The 19,328-nt window shown below is 37.0% G+C and overlaps 1 protein-coding gene across 1 annotated transcript in view; it reads right to left on the bottom strand.

The window, feature by feature from the left end:
- Positions 1–2,459: 2,459 nt before the first annotated feature.
- The window catches only part of LOC150080757 (phospholipase A2-like), a 73,687-nt gene continuing 56,818 nt past the window's right edge, over positions 2,460–19,328 (bottom strand). The window contains exon 5 of the mRNA XM_090380809.1: positions 2,460–2,631. Coding sequence (XP_090236935.1) covers positions 2,460–2,631 — 172 coding nt within the window. The remainder of the gene's footprint in view (positions 2,632–19,328) is intronic.

Here is a 19,328-nt window from a genome sequence, read left to right as displayed (position 1 = left end):
CGTAGTACTACTACAAATAGGTCTGCAGTGTAATGTGTAGTGTGTTGTTTATATTGTTAGTAACAGGTCACTTTTCCACCAGGAAGCAGACACCACCAGGGGTCAGCTACCTGGTGTCCGTCCTTGGCGTGTGGAATCGGACCTGGTTCTACTAATCTGTCAGTGCATATTGCACTATATTCTCGCACCCACTAGAGATAGTGCAATACTAGTGGGTGCCAACAATCCCACTCCCAGGCTGCCCACACCTCGGAGCCAGCAAAAGAAAAAAAAATAATAATAATAAAAAAGGAAATAAAAAAGAAAAAAAAAATGTTTCCCGCATCCACCAGTAACAACCAAAAATGGTAGATGCGGCAATCCCCTTCCTACACTACTTGCACTGGGAGCCTGCAAAAAAAAATTAAAATAAATAAATAAAATTAAATAAAATAAAATAAAATTTAAAAAAAATAAATAAATAAAAGTAATAATTAAAAAAAAATTCTACCTCCACCCAAAAACTGTAAATGTAAACTACCTGCTATCAGTAACGACTGGAATTAATCTCCTTTTTCTAAACACCTGCCTACAATATCCTTTGAAAAACAAAGTGTTCTGCTGAAGACAGCCACGCAGCCTCAAAACCTCTATTAAAATCCGGCTGTAAAATTTTTAATATACCTCTAAATTCGTCGTATAATTGGACAATCATATAAAATGTGGTCCCAAGTTTCAAGACTACCGCATATACAAAATGGTCGCTCCTCTAATCCTAGTTGAAATAATTATTATAGGCTTTATGTAGCCGAGTGGTCAAGAGCGCGAATGTGTAGTAACACTCGCTCTTTGAGTGGTCTGGGGTTCAAGCCCGTGACTGCTAAATACGATTAACATTTGTATTGATTGATTTATTGTAAACTCCACTGGCCTGGTGGTCGTGACGGAGTATAAACAAAAACATTTATTTCTTAGGGAGCCATGCCCTGTAATCAAATATGAGGCCTCCATACATGTGTATAAAACCATCTGTTCAGTTTATTATTACAATTAAAGCCTACATTAGGAATAAATAAATAGGTCGTTTTGCCAGTCAGGCTACTATCCCAAAGAGTTTGCGAAATTTCAATTAATTTCAGCATAATATTTTTCTTTTCCTGATTAATTCCGACTGTCAAATCCTTAGTAACTCCCATACACGATATCTGCCTTCCTTTACGCAAAACATAACAAAATACTCCGTATAAGACTGCCAAATCCAACGGCAGAGTTCCTTCAATAACTTGCAGAACATTCGTCGACACTGTTTTACAAACCTTTAATATTGTTAATAGCAATATTAGCTTCTGTCTAAATTTCACTTTATTTATTCGAACATACCAAATCGATGCACCGTATACCTATTGAGAGAAATAGTCTTATAATAAAGAATCAAAACTCTTTTGCCTAACCCACAATCTTTCCTAGTGATCCTCACAATAGAAGCAGTATAATTTTTAATATTATTACTCAAGTGCTCTAAGTGAGGTGTAAATAACAGTTTATCATCCAAGATTACTCCTAAATACTCGACTGCGAGAATAGGGGTATTTTTTTGTTTATCCGCAGTCGGAGTGGCCTGTTATAATCAAGTTTTCCCCTTAGTAGCATCATAACGGTCTTGTTTGGGGAAATTTTAAGCTTATTCATAGATGCCATACTTACAAGGTCACTCACTCACTATTATTTCTAATCTGGCCTCAATCACCGTCCCCGGTTTACCGGACACACATAAGACCAGATGATCAGCATAAGCCACTTTATGACAAAGGACTCCATTGCCGGGTTTTCCCTACAGCAATTTCCGAGTCAGTGGCAGCTGGCCTGCCTTTCTCATCGACGCTCCTGCTCCTTACAATGTTAAAATATATAGCATCTTTATTTGGCCTGTTCTGTTTAATTCATTACCAGCTAAACTTCCGTTTTCAGGTTCTTTTCCGTGCTGATATCCTTTATCCAAACCAGTATTTCTAAAGAGTCATCCATCCACTCACTTTCTTTTTATCTGTGTGAAATTTCTCTCTGAGAGAGGATGTTTTTCATCATCTCATTCCAGTAATAATTAATATTCTGGCTTTGCCAAGTGAAGTTGTAATCTACATAACCGCATGCGTGGAAACGAACGAAGAAAGAAAGAAGGAAAACTAAATGACATGAATTTATACCAGTTTGTTTCCAGAGAAGCTGTTTCTAACTTCTACGGTTTATATCATTATAGGGGTGTCCTCTGACTAATTAAAGTGTGTCACTGCGTCTCCGTTAGATAACACTAGCTCGTACAACCAAATCTTGGTATTACAAATAGGAAGTAATAGGAAGCTGTGTCTTATTTTCTGTTTAAAATAGAGTTCAATTATTTTATCCCTCTTTTTTTGAATGTTTCGTTCTCTACTATGTTTTTTTTTTTGAATCTCTCTCTCCTTTATAAAGACAGTTTTCTGTCATTCTACATGACTCGTCTTTACGTAATGCCACTCATTCTTCTGACCTTTTTGACCTCGTTCAACGGCAGATGCCAACGTGTTCATTTCACATGTTGGATTGATTGTCAGAATGAATAATGACCGTGATCTTTGATGCGGAGGTCGAAAACTCGAAGTGATATCAAATCCCCTATTCGAGAAAACGCAGAAAGCTTTACTCCAAACGTATTCCTAGTTAAAAAGAGATAATTGATTGTCGGAGGTTTCACGTATACATCTTAAAACTGGAAGTGTATTTCCATTATCTCAGTTAGCTTTAAAGGTTTCCTTCAATCACAGTCCAGCTTTCATCTTTGACATTGATCGATGGGAATTATACCAGTAGGCAAAGTCAAATCCTGTTCAACTGAAACTGTGAAGGGGAAAGGCTAGGAACTACTAGTCTTTCCCCTTCACAGGAACCTAGCATTCACTAGGAACTACCCGTAATTTTTTGGCCTATGCTCTTCATTTAAGCCCATGCCTTTATTTTTTTCTCAAAGCATCCTAGGTCGGTGAACGTGGATTCTCATCGCAGTGTCTGAATTCTCTTTAGACATATTGCAGTTCGGCATTACGCCCCTAATTATTTTCCCTCTTAAATTTTAAAAATGTTCGCATTCTACCTGTTTTTATAGAAAAGAAGGGAACAAAAAAAAAGTCCTGTATACTTAAGATGGCATTTATGTTAAGGGATTTTAGTTTAATTTATTACCTATCACACAACGAATTTTTAGAAAACGTTCATAGGTTGGTAGACTGACCCTGGAAGAAGCTTTTGAAGTTGAAATTTGGCAAGTTATGGACACATTTTAACAATGACCGTGACAACTTGAATTAGAATACAAAGTGTGATCAAAATGTTCGAGGACTAAACTAATATTTGGGAAATTATGAAGCTTACCGGTATTAGAAATGGTCTCCTTTGAAATAGTCTCATTGACACACCGATTCCAATGCTTCTGCAGCTTTTGGAAGCCTTCCTTATAGGCTTCTTTGGAATTGCTAATAATTCCTGTGTTGCGTTCTGAATAATTTCCTCAGTCATTGCAAATCTGTGCCCTTTCAAGGGGGCTTTAAGTTTGAGGGGGGGGAATAGGAAAAGGGGAGCACATAGGAAGCTAAATTCGGTGGGTGTAATATATGGGAGACAACAGTGATACTTCACAAGAAATTCTTGAATGGAAAGCGCCAGGTATTCAGGGCCGTTGTCATAATACAAACGTTAATTCCCTGAAGTCCACTCTTCTGATCGGTTTCACCTAGGAGCATCTCGCAGTTTCTATAGAACTGTTATTCCTGGTCCACTGTTCGACCATGCTGGACAAATTCATAATGAACAGTGCCTTGTAAGTTATATGCTATAAGTATGCTCTTCACATTTGATCGAGATTGTCTTGTTACCATAATGGAGCAGCATACTGACGAAGATCCCGACTTCGCCATCGTGCTGCGAGAAAGTTTTCTCGTGTGTGGAGAAAACTTGCCGCTCTCCCTGACCATGGCTAAACCGTGTCGAATTCCTAAATCTTGTTAAAGTTGAGTGACATGTCCCCATAAGAAAGACCAATTTCGTTAGCAACTTTGTGGATAGTTAAACGTCGATCGCTCGTAACCAGATCACGAACAGGAGGTATAGAATTAATGGTTTTTGAAGTTGAAGGCCTCTAGATTGAGGAACATTTTCGACAGACAAGCGGCCCTCTATAAACTTGGCGTATCACTGATAACTCTTCGAACAACACATAGCATCTTCTCTAAAATCAGTTTTTAGCGTTTCGTGGGTTTCTGTTGCACTTTTCCTAATTTGAAGCAAAATTTGCTTTCGGAGATTTCGGAGTTGGACCCACTGTTTTGTATATTTATCAATGATATTGATGAAGGTATATCAGGCTTAGTGTCGACATTTGCAGATGATACAAAGGTTGGCAGGGTTGTTAATGACAGTGTGCTACTGCAACAGGAACTAGAAAATTTGGAGAGATCGTCTGAGAAGTGGCAACTGAAGTTTAAACTTTAAAAAATGCAAAGTACTGCATGTGGGTAGAAATAACCACAGAGAAACATGCCAACTGTGGGGTACTACACTTAGGGTGGTATAAAACGAAAAAGACCTGGGAGTAATTGCGCAGTCAGATGTGAAATTTTCAAAGTAGTGCAAGCTTCCAGAGCAGCTCATGGGGTTTTGTCAATGATATACAGGAACTTTGCTAGCAGGGATGAGGAGGTGATTGTCATTTGTATAAGGCAATGGTCAGCCCACACCTTGAGTACTGCATACAGGTCTGGAGGCCTGTATATTTGGAACGGCGTTGAGGTGCTGAAAGGAGAACAGAGAAGGGTAATGAGGTTGGTGAGGAGAAACGAAGGGGTGCTCTTACCAAGAAAAGGTTAAGTTCTGCAAATAGCAGCGACTGGAGACTAGGCACCTGTGAGGTGTATAAAGCTTTGAATGGTTTGTGAAAGCTCAATGCTGATGGGTTCTTCCTCTTGTTGAGATTACGTACTTGAAGGGGCATAAATTCAAATTGAGTAAAGACACTTGCAGAATGGATGTGTAGAAATGTCTTTAGTCAGCGAGTGGTTGATTGCTGGAACAAACTTCCATCTTTCGTAGTGGAAGTTGATTGCTTAAATAGATTCATGGAAGAACTGGAAACCTTTTGGAGGTAGTGGATAGGTGAAATAAGAAGAGGTGTTTTTTTTTTTTTTTTTTTTTTGCTTGTGCTGTATAACCTTGCTTTCTTGCGTTGATGATCTGAAGTAAGCGTGCGATGTGTCCATTGATTTATGATTTTATTCGCCTCCTATTTGAAAGAGGATGCTCTTACTAACTACCTTTAAATAATTGCATATGACGTCCCAATTAAATCATAATTGAAACGTTATCATAATTGTAGTAGCTATGTAAACCTTTAGTTTGATTTGAGATTTCATTCTTCAAATGTAAGAGTCTTCGCTGGCGTAGAAAAGGAACATGGTTTCATAAAACAATATATATGAATAAAAATCTGATTATATTTCCATTACAGTCTCCAAAGGGCTAAAGGAGTTTCAAACTTAATTGCAACTGCTTTATTACAGCTGATATACCGGTATAAAAAGTTACCCAGCGACTCCTAACCTGAACAGCTGTTGTCTATCATCGTGAGTAGTCACCCAATGAATAACGTAAATCTTATTTGTCTTCAATTAAACCCCGATAATTCCAACTTTATTACAATGAAAAAAAAAAAAAAAAAAAAAAAAAGGTTGAAATACAGTAACAAAGAAAATCTTTTGGCATCCCTCTTTTTCTCTTTCTTATCCGTTAAGGTTGCGGATTAGGTCAATAAATCTTGTGTTGTGGTGTACATTCTCTGAACACGTCTTTCAATCAAACTACCAATAAGTCTTCGTCACCGACTCACGGATTCACCATAATCTTTTGAACAAACATAAGAAACGAAATGGTAAAAAATTCATTTGTAATGGATAGAAGTTCATGCATCGCAGAAATTTTCAAGTACACTATTAATGTCACAAGAAGAAAAAAGATTTCGTGCATGTGCGCACAAACACAAATCTGGAATATATCATACTTTACCTGGATAAAAGATACTCTTGAAATGTTTTATTTACTTTTGACCCAAGCTTAAAGAGTATCAGTCCCGTAGACAGATGAAGAGATCAGAAAAAATGTCGCAAAATGATTTGTTTTTTTGACTTTCTTCAAATGTATACCTCAAATCTGAAAAATGAATAATATATGAAATAAAATTCATTACGGTATTAGACACCAATTTTCTTTTTAATATTCATGGTCTCTACCAACTGAAGAAAGCTGAAAAAACAAAATTCATCAAAATCCATGAACACCATCCTCTGCTCTCCTATAACATCAAGTTGCACCGGTTTTGTGCTATTCAGGATTGATTCTTAGTAAGATCTACCCTATTTCAACGGTGGGCTGTTTCGTTAAAAAAAGAAAGCTGAAACCGATTCGTATACTAATATGGCGAAATAGTTGAAAAAGAAACAGCTGCATAACAAATGCCATCTGTAGCTCGAAGCGTATACTCCAGATAAAAACTTGCTATAGGCTTAAGTGGAAAATCATACGTAGAAAGAATTGGACACCATCTTTCTTTTAACATTCAATAAAACGCTTTCGTTTTTAAAACATCTATTTGCAGTGGATATTTGCAGAAGTTCATGCATCGCAAAAACTTTCCAGTACACTATTAATGTTACAAGAGGAAAAAAGATTTCGTGATCTGATAACCATTTGTTGTGACGTGTAAGTATCGAGTTTTCCTAACTGCAGCTTCAATTCACCACTATGCCACAAATGCGGCATAGTGGAGACGTTATATGACTGTTTATTAAACTCCACTATTAGGACTTAAATGGGAGTCTGTTTGATAGGAAAGATATGCAACTTACTAGTTGTCTGCCTTCTGGTCAGTGGAATTAAGGACGGCAAACACATCTGGTGAGTATGGGCTTTGCACACCCAAGGTCCTGAGCTGAATATCATCATTCTTCTCTCTCTCTCTCTCTCTCTCTCTCTCTCTCTCTCTCTCTCGTAACTCGGGAATTTTTTTTTTTCTGTTGCAGCATAAGTCTCAGACTTCTTTGCACCATATGGCTATTAATAATAATAAACCATGGATTTGTGACGTGGACATTTAGCCTTTCGAGCAGCATTACAATGCTGTTCAGGTATGAACACACAAACATAGAAATATGAGAATGGCTTAGTGGGCACGTTTTCTGTTTACTCACGAATTACATAATTACGATTAATGTTTTCAAATGAACTAGGCGTATTTATAGAAGAGGCACTTCATTGAGAATGGATCGAGCAAATGAGGTATCACATTAGGGAGGAAGCATGAGTTATGAGTAGTGATTTTACTTTGAAAACACTTAAGGGAAAGAAAAAAAAAATATATATACGTGTATATATTCATTTAAAAAAATAAACGTTGATTTAGTGTTGAAATAAGGCGAAAAGAATAGCCTCTTACGAAATATATGAGCCTTAAATCTACGTTTCGTTTTTTTGTTGTTGTTAGACGAGCATTATTCCCTTTATAGCTTGCAATTTATTCTCCAAAACGACATTCTTTGATTCTCATATTTCAATCCTTAAATCTTTCCATTTTCTCTTAAGATTTTGATGGAAGATATGGATCAAGTTGCTTTTTCTTTTTGTTTGGTTGCACAATACGTTCAACTCGATACTTAGTGAATTAAGCTTGATACTGCCCTTATGAAAGTACCGGAGTAGCGGTTGTCTTTTGAATAGATGATCTTGATTATATATTTAGTTTTCGCAGTGATGTCTTTTCCTTTTTACGTCTAGAATATATTTATTTATTTTTATGTGGATCATAGTCTACTGGAGATTGCTGATTAGGATATACAAGCTACGTATCTCAACATTGCTACAAATAGTAAAAAGTGGCATTATTAGGTCTATATAATTTATTTTGATAAAAGAGGGATATTTGAAAAGTTTGGCCTACCATACTTATCATTATTTCAGAATAAAATAAATACGACAATATTAAATTACAAACTTAAAAAACTCTTAAATTCTCTTGCCTACACTGACCAAACTTCAGAATATATATTATACAAATATACATTTAAAATCATAATAACACTGGTTAAAAACGTGCAATGGAAATATAGTACAATAGAATATTTAAAAATATACTAGGTTACGAGTAAAAGAGCTAAAAATAATAATGTGGAGACATAGGAGCTTTCCGTATTTACGAGTATATTGTGCTTTTATAAACTGCAAAAATTACATTGTACAAAGCAGTGAGTATAAATACAGTACTGTATGTATATGATGATGATGCTGACTAAAAGTGAGTGGGAGAAGGAGGAGGGGGAAAAAAGGAAAGGACAGAACTGTAGTGGAAAGGAGTGGCAGATAGAATGAAGGAGAAGAAAAAGATGGGAGAGGAATGATAGTTTTTTCCGAATGTCATGAGGTTAATGTGACCTCCAGGTCATTCGGAAATTACCTTTCCCCCTCCCTCCCTTCTCCTCCTCACTCTTTATTCTGTTTCCTGACTTATACATCCGATCATCATGCACTGTATTTATATTCATGTTCTAATGAAACTTTTTCAGCCGACCGGGCTAGCCGAGTGGGTAAAGTACCTGCCCGGCAACCCAAAGGTCGCGGGTTCGATTCCCGCCTCGGGCTTGGATTAAAGTACTGCAAAAACCTTGGGAGGTGCAATATGGCCACAGAAGCCGATGCGCCAACAACTACCAAATCAAAAAAAAAAAAAAAAAAAAGAAACTTTTTCAGTCGATGTAGAAAGCGCCTGTGTTTTCAGATAATTATTCTGTCGTATATCGCACAATCCTGGTGTCGTTTTCAATTGCCAACCACCAGAATTTCCCGAAAAGACGACAGTATAGTATCCTCTGTTTCTAACATAAAGTACATGCCATGGGGAAAAAAAGATCCGCATCAAAATACAGTATTGGGGAGGGAAAAATTATATGAAATAAAGTAAAATTAAAGCTAAGGCTATATTACAGCCAGCATGTAATTTAAGGTTGACACGACAGAGGACCCAAAAATAATTATAAACATGTTTATAATTATTTTCGATTTCTGTCGTGTCAACCTTAAATTGCATGCAGGCTGTCTATATATCCTCCCTTATTGCTTTAATTTTATTTATTTCATATAATGTTTTTTTTTCATCCCCAATACTATATTTTTACGTAATTCTATTTTGCCATGGCATTTACTTTGTTAGAAACAGAGAATATTATATTGTCATCTTGTCAGGCCATTTTGGTGGTTGACACTTGAAAAAAATATCAGGATTGTGCTATATACGACAATATAATCATGTATTAAATTTTTTTTTTTTTGTCCTGCATTTTTTTTTTTTTCACTTTTTACTTATTCGCTTATCTTTACGACCTTTATTTACATATTTCTCTTTTCTCTACTACTTTTATTTGTGTGTGTGTGTGTGTGTGTGTGTGTGTGTGTGTGTGTGTGTGTGTGTGTTAAATAAAGTATTTCGAATAGTTTTTGTGGTTTAAATAAGAAGTCATGCTCACCACTATGGAATTTTATTTTATTTAAATATAACTCACCACTATATTTAAATAAAAAGTTGTCTCGACACTATGGAAGCAGTTTCTGGAGGCAGGAAGAGCTCACAAAGGTCGCCCGAGGGCTACGTCGTCCGGAAGAGAGCACTATCTGGCTCTAACAGCAAGACGAAACCCTACTATGCCCTGTCATCCATCAAAAAATATCTCCTGAGATTGATGCGGGCACAGGTGAAAACATTTCCAACGGGGTTGTGTTAAGAAGGCTCAATTCAAATACTCGACGCAAGGAAGTCAGTGGTTGTATCCCATTAACTCCAAACCACCGCAGAGCTCGTCGAAACTGGTGCCATGAACATTGACTTGGAGCACTGACAAATTGGGTACAGTTCTGTTCTCTGATGAGTCCTGTTTTAGCCTACAAACAGATTCTAGACATTATATCATCTGGAGTCGAAGAGGAACACAGTACCATCCCTCCACCATCAGAGAAAGAGACACTTATGGTGGAGACGGTGTTCTCGTGTGGGGCAGAATAATGATCAACGGCCGCACCCCTTTTCATGTTTTAGTTGGGGTACCGTAGCTTTGCAGAGGTACGGAGGACAGATCCTCGAACCATATGGCGACTTTTTAGTGTGTTGCGGTTGGCCCAGATTTTCTTTTCATGCACAACAACGCCACTGCACACAGAGCTCAAGTAGTGGAGGAATATCTTAAAACTGAAGGTATCCAGCAACTGCCGTGGCCAGCACGATCAGCAGACTTAAATCCGATCGAATATGTGTGGGACGCCCTTAGGCGTCGCATTGCACGCCAACAACGAACTGCTCGGTCACTTGGTGAGATAAGCTATATCTCACCAAGTATAAAAGCAATACTTTTAATTCCTGCATAATTTCCTTTTACCGTCCAATCCATCATTCCAATTCTCCTTCTCCCAACAGTTCTCTTCCCACACATCTACCCCTCAGTCCCTTTCCTCAGGATTCTTCCACCAGTCTGCACTGGTGGAAGAATGGGATTTGTTGCCACAGGATTTTATAGACACCCTTATATCGAGCATGGTTCACCGCTGTCAGGCCTGTTTACCGTTGGAGTGAGGGAGATCATCCGTACCAGGGCCGCTGCAAGTGGGTAGGCGAGACAAGCGTCGCTTATGAGCGGCAGTTCAGGCGCCAAAATTTTTTTTTTTTTTTTTTTGACATATACAATTCAGACCTCTGTTTAACGAACTTCTTTATAGATAAATTTGATTATTTAGTGATTTTTTTTAATTCCTCTGGGTAATTACATTTATAACAGTTTCAGTAGAACGAAGGAAATTGCCATAAAACGAACGAATTATGAGAGACTTTACTGGGAACGCATTGTTTGCACGATTGAGTCAATTAGTTCTGCTGCTAAGCACGAATTAAGAGGCAAAGGGATTACCATTCTGCAACTTAGTGTTACTCTTAAAACCTATCCATCCGCTTGTCCCACTACCAAGAAGTCGCACTGGTCATCTGATTGGTTTTATACAATCAGATGATCAGTGCGACTTTCATCATTTTACCAGTATTCAACATGGCAGGAAAATAATTCATTTGAAATAAATACAATATATTTAATTGGAGACACATTAATTTGCTTATCTGGATCTGTGTTTCATATTTATATTTTTGTTATAAAATCTTTTTCTTCAAGTTCTCTGCCCTCAGGCAGATTCAAGGCTTCATTTACGCCATGCTTCTCTATCTTGTGCTATACTTTTAATTCCTGCATAATTTCCTTTTACCGTCCAATCCATCATTCCAATTCTCCTCCTCCCAACAGTTCTCTTCCCACACATCTACCCCTCAATCTCTTTCCTCAGCGGCGCCTCCGTAGCCAGGTGGGAAGGAGCAGCAGTGAGTAGCACACACTTCTTGATTAGACCGGGGTTCGAGCCCGTCACCACCAAATACGGAGGATGCGGAAAGGTCAGGGAATGACCACCGCATATCCCGAAGCAATATGGCCTTAGTTGCTAATGCTCCTAAAAACCAAATAACAAATCTCTTTCCTCAGCCTGCTTTCTCTTTTCAATACATGTCCTATAAAGTTATTTTGTCTCCTTCTTAATTCTTTACAAAAGTTCTCTTCTACTTTCCGCAAAATCTCATCATCACTCTGTCCACCCATTTCACCCTTTCCATTCTCTTCCACACCCACATCTCGAAAGCTTCTAGGCGGCTGATCTCCTCTTTCCCAGTGTCTATGTCTCGGAGCCATATAGTGCAACAGTCCATAATGTTTTCATCATTGTCTTTCTTAATGCCTCCTTGAAATTTCTTCTCAATAGTTCTTTTTGACGTGAATACGTCTTTAAATTCGGTCCGGTATAGGGTGTTCTCTACGAAAACTCTAGCGACCAAAAAAATGGCAAGATTTGTCGCGCTTATATCTCGTAAACTATAAATGATAATCTAATGATTTAAATTTTGTTAGATAGAGGGTTTATGTCCGTATCTAAAATGATGGGTAGTAGGGATGTGCAGGGGGGGGGACCGCTTGCGCTTGAACACTGAAAATGGCGACACATCGGTGACACATCTACAAATCGGTGTCGATTTGTAGAGAATAACAGGATCTGCAATATTATTTAGCAATAATAACTGATAAAATAAAATTTGTAAAGTTATAAGCCGGTAAGTGTGCTGAGTTGAAGAAAATTTTCATAATTTTCTTCAAGAGGAAATTTTTAATGTCGAAAAAATTGCATAGGAAATATGAACAGAAATGTAAGAAACGTATATCATTGGAAAGAAAAATTCAAAAGTTCAACGTGAGTTCAACTTGAAGTACAGTTCTACATCGCCCACTACTCTGGACAACACTTGTATAGCTTTAACCTTTGTAAGAAAAATCGATATAAATACTATGCCATATGTATCTTCTCCTATCATCGGCCTTTGATAAATAAAATTATACTTCATTTATAACCACCAAGAATTTATTAATTTACATCTTACCGCAATCGTTTAAGGCATCAGAGCTGGGAAATCACGCAGAAAGGAGACACCAAGAGGCGATTCTTCCAACTATAAATCAAACTCAGGAGCTGAAGGGGCGGGGTCTTCTATAAATCACGGCCTAACGAAATGTGTTATTTGTGCGATGTTTGCGGCCTATCTAGAACGGGACATGATGGAGCTAAAGGGGATGTATGTGTGTGTTCGGTGCAAACAGTATGAGGAAATTAGGCGCAAACTAGGAGTTCTTATGGGCATTTATTAGAGCTTGAAAAACGGGGTGGATGCCATTGAAGGAATTAAAATGGAGCCCATCAAGCTCTCAGTTTTCCAATTCAACGCCAGAGTCCTCCCTTGTGCATCAGGCAATCCCAAGGCGCTTGTTCCGAGGGAGGTAGTTATTGTCGGTTGCAACACCTTTTGGCTGAAGAAATAATGTATCCGTCTTTGACTAGCTAAAATTAATAAACCACTATAACCTAATATAAATGTAGAGCACTAAAGATATTTAGTGAAAACTTTCCTCTACAAAATATGTAAAACAGAACCTCATAAAGTAAACTAAAGTAAGACAGAAGATGGCGTCAGAGAACAACCGAGGCACACTATAGCCACAGCAGCTGTTGAACCAATTTAAGTATGAATCAACACTTAAACGGATATGTGGCTTTCTATTCTTATTTATTTTTTTATTAATTTTACCATTCAAAATTTAATAGACTATAAAGTATTTAGGGGCAATGGCCTCATGCTACGAGGTAGAATGACTAACATGTAGGTTAGTGCAAATGCATCATTTTAACATAGCTATCTACCAAAGTAGTTGAATTAATTAATTAAATTGGCATCGTTTTGGTTATATCCCATATTGTGACTGCCTTCAGAACGAGTTGACATGGTATTGTACTACCTCGAATAAATAACACTTCACCAGTGGAGAAGAGTATTGTTATTCACTCCACTGGTGAAGTGTTATTTATTCGAGGTAGTACAATACAATGGCAACTCGTTGTGAAGGCAGTCACAATATGAGATATAACCAAAACGATGCCGATTTAATTAAATTAATTAATTCAACTACTTTGGTAGATAGCTATGTTAAAATGATGCATTTCCACTAACCTACATGTTAGTCATTCTACCTCGTAGCACGAGGCCTTTGCCCCTAAATACTTTATAGTCTGTATCACTACACACCATCGGGCATCTATATTATTGTGAAGTTATACTTCATAACTGGGTTGTCACTATTGCAACACTAGGGTACCTGCCCACCCACCGAAGAGAAGCCAACAAGCTTGGAAACGGTGCCGTCTGGGGGCATGATGGCCACTGGGTTTCCTCGAATAGGTAACAACAGTCTTCTCTACTGGGGAAGCGTTGCCTATTCGTGGAATATATGAGCTTTGTGTGTGTGTGTGTGAGTCGAAGGAGCTGGGTTTCCTCGAATAGGTAACAACAATCTTCTCTACTGGGGAAGCGTTGCCTATTCGAGGAATATATGAGCTTTGAGTGTGAGTTGAAGGAGCAACTGTTCCTTTCTTTCTTCTACGGCATTTTATACCTCTCCTACTATAACCTTCCTACATCTTTATCTCTTTTCTAAGTCTAATAGGGATAGTATGAGGATAACCGAGAACTTTATCCCATACCATATTTCAAAACGGTGCCGTCTGGGTGGTGATATCCGCCGAGAATAAATAACAATAGTCTTCTCCACTGGTGAAGTGTTATTTATTTGAGGTAGTACAATACCATGGCAACTCGTTCTGAAGGCAGTCACAATATGAGATATAACCAAAACGATGACAATTTAATTAATTAATTCAACTAATTTAGTAGTTAGCTATATTAAAATGATGCATTTGCACTAACGTACATGTTAGACATTTTGTTAAATTAAAACAACCATGGCTCCATAACTGTTCAGAATCGGATGCATGTTTATAGGATCTTTAAGAAAAATTTCACATACTTTTGAAATACCCTGTCTGTTTTCGTGCCTTTATTTGTTGCTAGTTTCAACGTGCTGTGTGGGATTACTGAAGATTGGCATATGTTGCAGCTTTGGCTTAATTGAAGAGGATCAATGATAACATACTCAAAAAGGAGATGAAAACAGACCCACAGTGTTCTAACATAATTTCCATCAGCTTTACTGAAGCAAATTTTTACGAGCTCGCTACTTTTTAGTTTTCAGCAAAGATTAACGCTTTCAGCATCATTTGCACAACCTCAAGCTTTCTTAATTAAAATCTACTTAAGTCATCTTATTTCAAGTAGCCACTAAGAGGCAGACTCCAAACTAATAAATGTTAGGAGTATGTCTTTCCTGAAACACGTGCCATACGGTACTTTCACCAAAGTTTAATTAAAACCTCTCAAATAAAATAACTCAGCTGAAATATGAACAGGAAGGTTAAGAGAACGAAGAGTTTAGAGCATCGTGAGTGCCGCATTTATCCTGCCAGTGATGGAATGTTACTGAACGTTATTTAACCAATCAAAAGTGTAAGAATAACTAAGAATAACATTGATAGTTTAGTTGGTAAACATTTTTTACTTTTCTTTTAAAATAAAGAAAGGAAACTCTTCGCTTCTTGACACAAAGGTATCAGTAATAATAGCCTTAAAGCGCTGAATAATACGATACGAATGGATGACTGCCTCTTTGCCAGTGTCAAAAAGTATGAGTTAGATGAGAGATTATAAATTTTTCTACGTATGTTCAAGTTTAAGTACAGCCACCTCTTGAGTAATCTTGAGACCCTAACCAAAAACGCTGTTTAACTCTGAAACGGCTGATTTGTAGGCACATGTTTACTGAGACGTTTTCGCTTAATTTAAGTGTTCTTTCACCCTGAAAATATTTGCCATCATTTTTTAAAACACCCTGTATATTATCTATATTCAGTCCTTTATCGCATCTTTCTGTCATTACATAAAGACAGAAGGAACATAGAAATATTATCTGTGGCCAGCGGTTCACTTATGTGAAACATTAGCATATATGAATAAGCAAATTAAAGTTATGAAAGGAAAGACGAAAGTACTTTCCAAATTACTGATCTCTTATTGAATCAGGTTGCCTTACAAATAAACAGCACTTCTAAGAGAAAAAAATGAATGTGCGGTACTCCCTCCAGATTGGCTGTTTTGGTGATTGTTGTGCCTTCATTGATGGGCGACTAAGCATCCTAATAGAACTCTTATAATCTCATTTAGAAAATGCTTACTTCTCAAATATTTTTTTTTCCCGATATGGCGATCATGGTCCTGGCCATAGGCGCTGATTCACTATGAGCACCAAATGGAGTGAGAAAAGCCTGAGAATAATTAAATTTAAAATTCATTTTAAAAGTATCACTACAATTACTATTATCCAAAGCTACATGCTTTTCTATATTAATTTAATTATTATTTTATATCAGAATTTAATTGTAAAGGTGAGTTAAGTACGAGTGCCCTGTAATGGGAGATTTTAATCTTCTGCTTGTTGATTAGATCAATTAGCAGGAAAACTCATCTTGGGGAGAACAAAATTTTAAATCAATTATGTGGTTGTCATCTATATGTTAGGGAAAGTACTAGAGTCAAGAATACTGCAGACCTGATCTCCCCGCTCCAGATAGTGTAAAAATGTTGACAGTATCGGAACACTTAGCGGGAGTGGAATGATAAGGTTAATGACGATGAGTGAGGTCTTGGTAAAGGCATAGTTTCTAATTTCTGACGCTAGGAACTTTTATGGTCTCCCCCCCCCCCCCGGTGGCTGAATTAGTCTATCTCAGGCGTGGACAGCAAGGTTCCCCGCTCCGGAAACTTGGATTTTCCGTCCAGCAAATCGACTAGAGAACACACGCCACTCATGGACATAATACGTATGGGTAGATAAGATAGCTCTTGGTTGGTCGTAATATGACAGTTTTTATCTTTAATGCCATTAATCAACATGGAAAACGATATAACATTTTGTGCCATTAAATGATAGATGATTCTATCGTCAGGAACGTTGGATACACTGATTCTATTCCACATAAGGAACCAGAGTTTTGCTGGCTGTGTTTGATGCACGGATGTAAGCTTAAGCATTGAGTTGGACAGATGAGCTTGATTGGTTCTTTTTTAATTTATTTATTTAGATTAAAACGCAGGTGATGCCCTCGGTTACAATGTGTTGTATCACATGAAGTCGTTTATTTATAAAATAATGGAACATAAATTTATTTTGTATTATATAAAAAAAGAACATGTAAAAGAATAATATTTTTATCACGATCAAATTTAAAAAGTTAAATTAAAGTACAAACCATTATGTACTCTAAATTGATATTGAATTTTTACAAATTTAAAATAAATAGTATTATTAATAATAAAAGTGAGAGTAGTCCATATTCTTAACGCAGTATCGTTGATTCAGTATTTAAGTCTATAATATAAAAGCAATTTTGGAAATAAAAAAAAGAACATTCTAAGCACATAATAAAAATATTCACGGCAAGAATTAACAAGTGAACTGTGAGGGGTACAGCAGATCTTCAGATGAATTCGAAATTTTAAAGTTGGTGTTAGTGATTATACGTATATGTTAAACCATGTAGTTAATTAGTGTTGGGTTCAGAAAACAATGTCTTAATAAATCAGCTTAAGCTGTTTTAGTTGTGGTAAAAAAAAAAAAAAAAAATTGGAAATCCAATAAAGAGATACAAATTACGTTGATCGATTAAATACAGGGGAAAATTTAGTGGAGATAATCTCTCATAATCTGTTCTAAATTTTAAATAAAATTGTGTGGGGGTTAGAGTATGGCACACAGGTATTTAATCTTTATATAGGCAATTCGATAATTGTAGATTACTTAAAATACCATTTATAATTGGCTTAATATGATAGCATAGCTTAATTTATTATGGTACTCACCTTTTTTTTTTTATAATCTGCAATTGATGTTTGAATAGGGTGGATGATAATTTTAATTTAAATTAGGAGTAAGTTGGGGTTTAAAAACAGAAGTTAAAATATGCGCAAGGAGGTAGAAGTGCACGTCTTCGTCCTTGGTTGTCAATATTAAAGTTGAAAATAAATTAACCAGTATTAACCATTTATAACTAGTATTAAAAATAACCAGTATTAACCATTTAATTGAAAACCAAGGACAAAGACGTGCACTTCTACCTCCTTGCGCATATTTTAACTTCTGTTTTTAAACCCTAACTTACTTACTCCTAATTTAAATTAAAATTATCATCCACCCTATTCAAACATCAATTGCAGATTATAAAAAAAAAGGTGAGTACCATAATAAATTAAGCTATGCTATCATATTAAATCTTTATATAGGGTAAGCGAGCTGTTTAAACACTTGCTGCTAATTATTTTAAATATAAGTTTTAGACCTTGTATGTTGCTTTTGTGCCCTGATGCTTTTAAATGATACTTATTTAGATAGGTGTAATAGCGATTACTGTTATAGACGTAGATGTCTCAACGTGTATTTTATTGTTCTTGTCTGGACTCTTCCTATTTTTTCAATTACTTGTGTAGATTTTATGTTCCAAACAGAACATGCGAATTCAGCTGTAGGAAGGATTATGTGAGAAAATAAGATATTAGTCATAGCAGATTTCTTTACAGAAGATACGAACCTTGCCCCGAGTGCCAAGCGATTTTTCTCAAGCCACATGTAGAGTGATCTTTCCAAGTGATTTCGTTCTGTTTCATTTCTAGCGCCTTTCTCATCCTCAGTTCATTGTAAGTGGTTCTTTCCTTAACAGATTTAAGTAAGAACCCTGGAAGGAAAACCACCTTTCTTTTCTTAGTACATTTATTAATTTTCTTCACTAACAAACTAATCCTCCAGCCGCTTGGTCACTAGGTGGCACTGCTCCTGCCTCCCCGTGGCGGGGTCGGAAACCTGAAAGGAAAAATAATCCTTTCAGGGCTAAAAGGAGCAACAGTAGACTCGACAAACCAGGCTTTACCTGGAACTATGGATCTAACTGATCATAATCGGCAGCAAGATGATCCTAATCCATCTACTGCCAAAAGACAAAAGAAAGATGTGACCCAAACCATCTCTCCACTCTTTCTAATTTTCCACTCCTTAACAAATCAATCCTGATAGTAAACTTTCTCCCTTTGTAGTACAAAGGTGCTTAGAACATATAGCTGGTCCATCGAAAATGTAGAACGGGGTTCAAGCCCGTGACCACCAAATACGGAGGATGCAGAAAGGTCAGGGAATGACCACCGCATATCCCCGGAGCAATATGGCCTTAGTTGCTAATGCTCCTAAAAACCAACAATAACATAACCACCGAAAATGATTCGCCGCCTAAAATCTGGTGACCTACTAATAGAAACGGCAAATCACTGACATTCAGAGCTTCTTCTTAAAATAAAAGCTTTTGGCGGGATTCCCATCAAGGTCGCTCCACATGCCATTTTAAATACATCAAGAGGAGTTATCGTGGAATAGGACCTCTTAAACAGCTCTGAAGAAGAAATTGTACAAGAGTTACAAAATCAGAATGTCATCATGCCATAAGAATCGTTATTAAAAAGGATGGAAACCTGATACCAACCCTGATACTAACCCGCACTATCATACTTACCTTCAATACGCCTACTCTACCAACATCAGTCAAAACAGGTTACCTGAATTTCCAGGTAAAGCCATACATCCTCAATCCCATAAGATGCTTCAAGTGTCAAAAGTATGCAGAGGTCAAACTATTTGTGTGACTTGTGGCTCAAAAGACCATAA

Source organism: Mastigoproctus giganteus, chromosome 9 (assembly GCF_048544385.1).
Source record: "Mastigoproctus giganteus isolate SK-2022 chromosome 9, ASM4854438v1, whole genome shotgun sequence".
In the NCBI taxonomy this organism is placed as follows: Eukaryota; Metazoa; Arthropoda; class Arachnida; order Uropygi; family Thelyphonidae; genus Mastigoproctus; species Mastigoproctus giganteus.
Note: the sequence above shows the minus strand (reverse complement) of the source record. Positions and strands in the feature narration are given on the sequence as shown.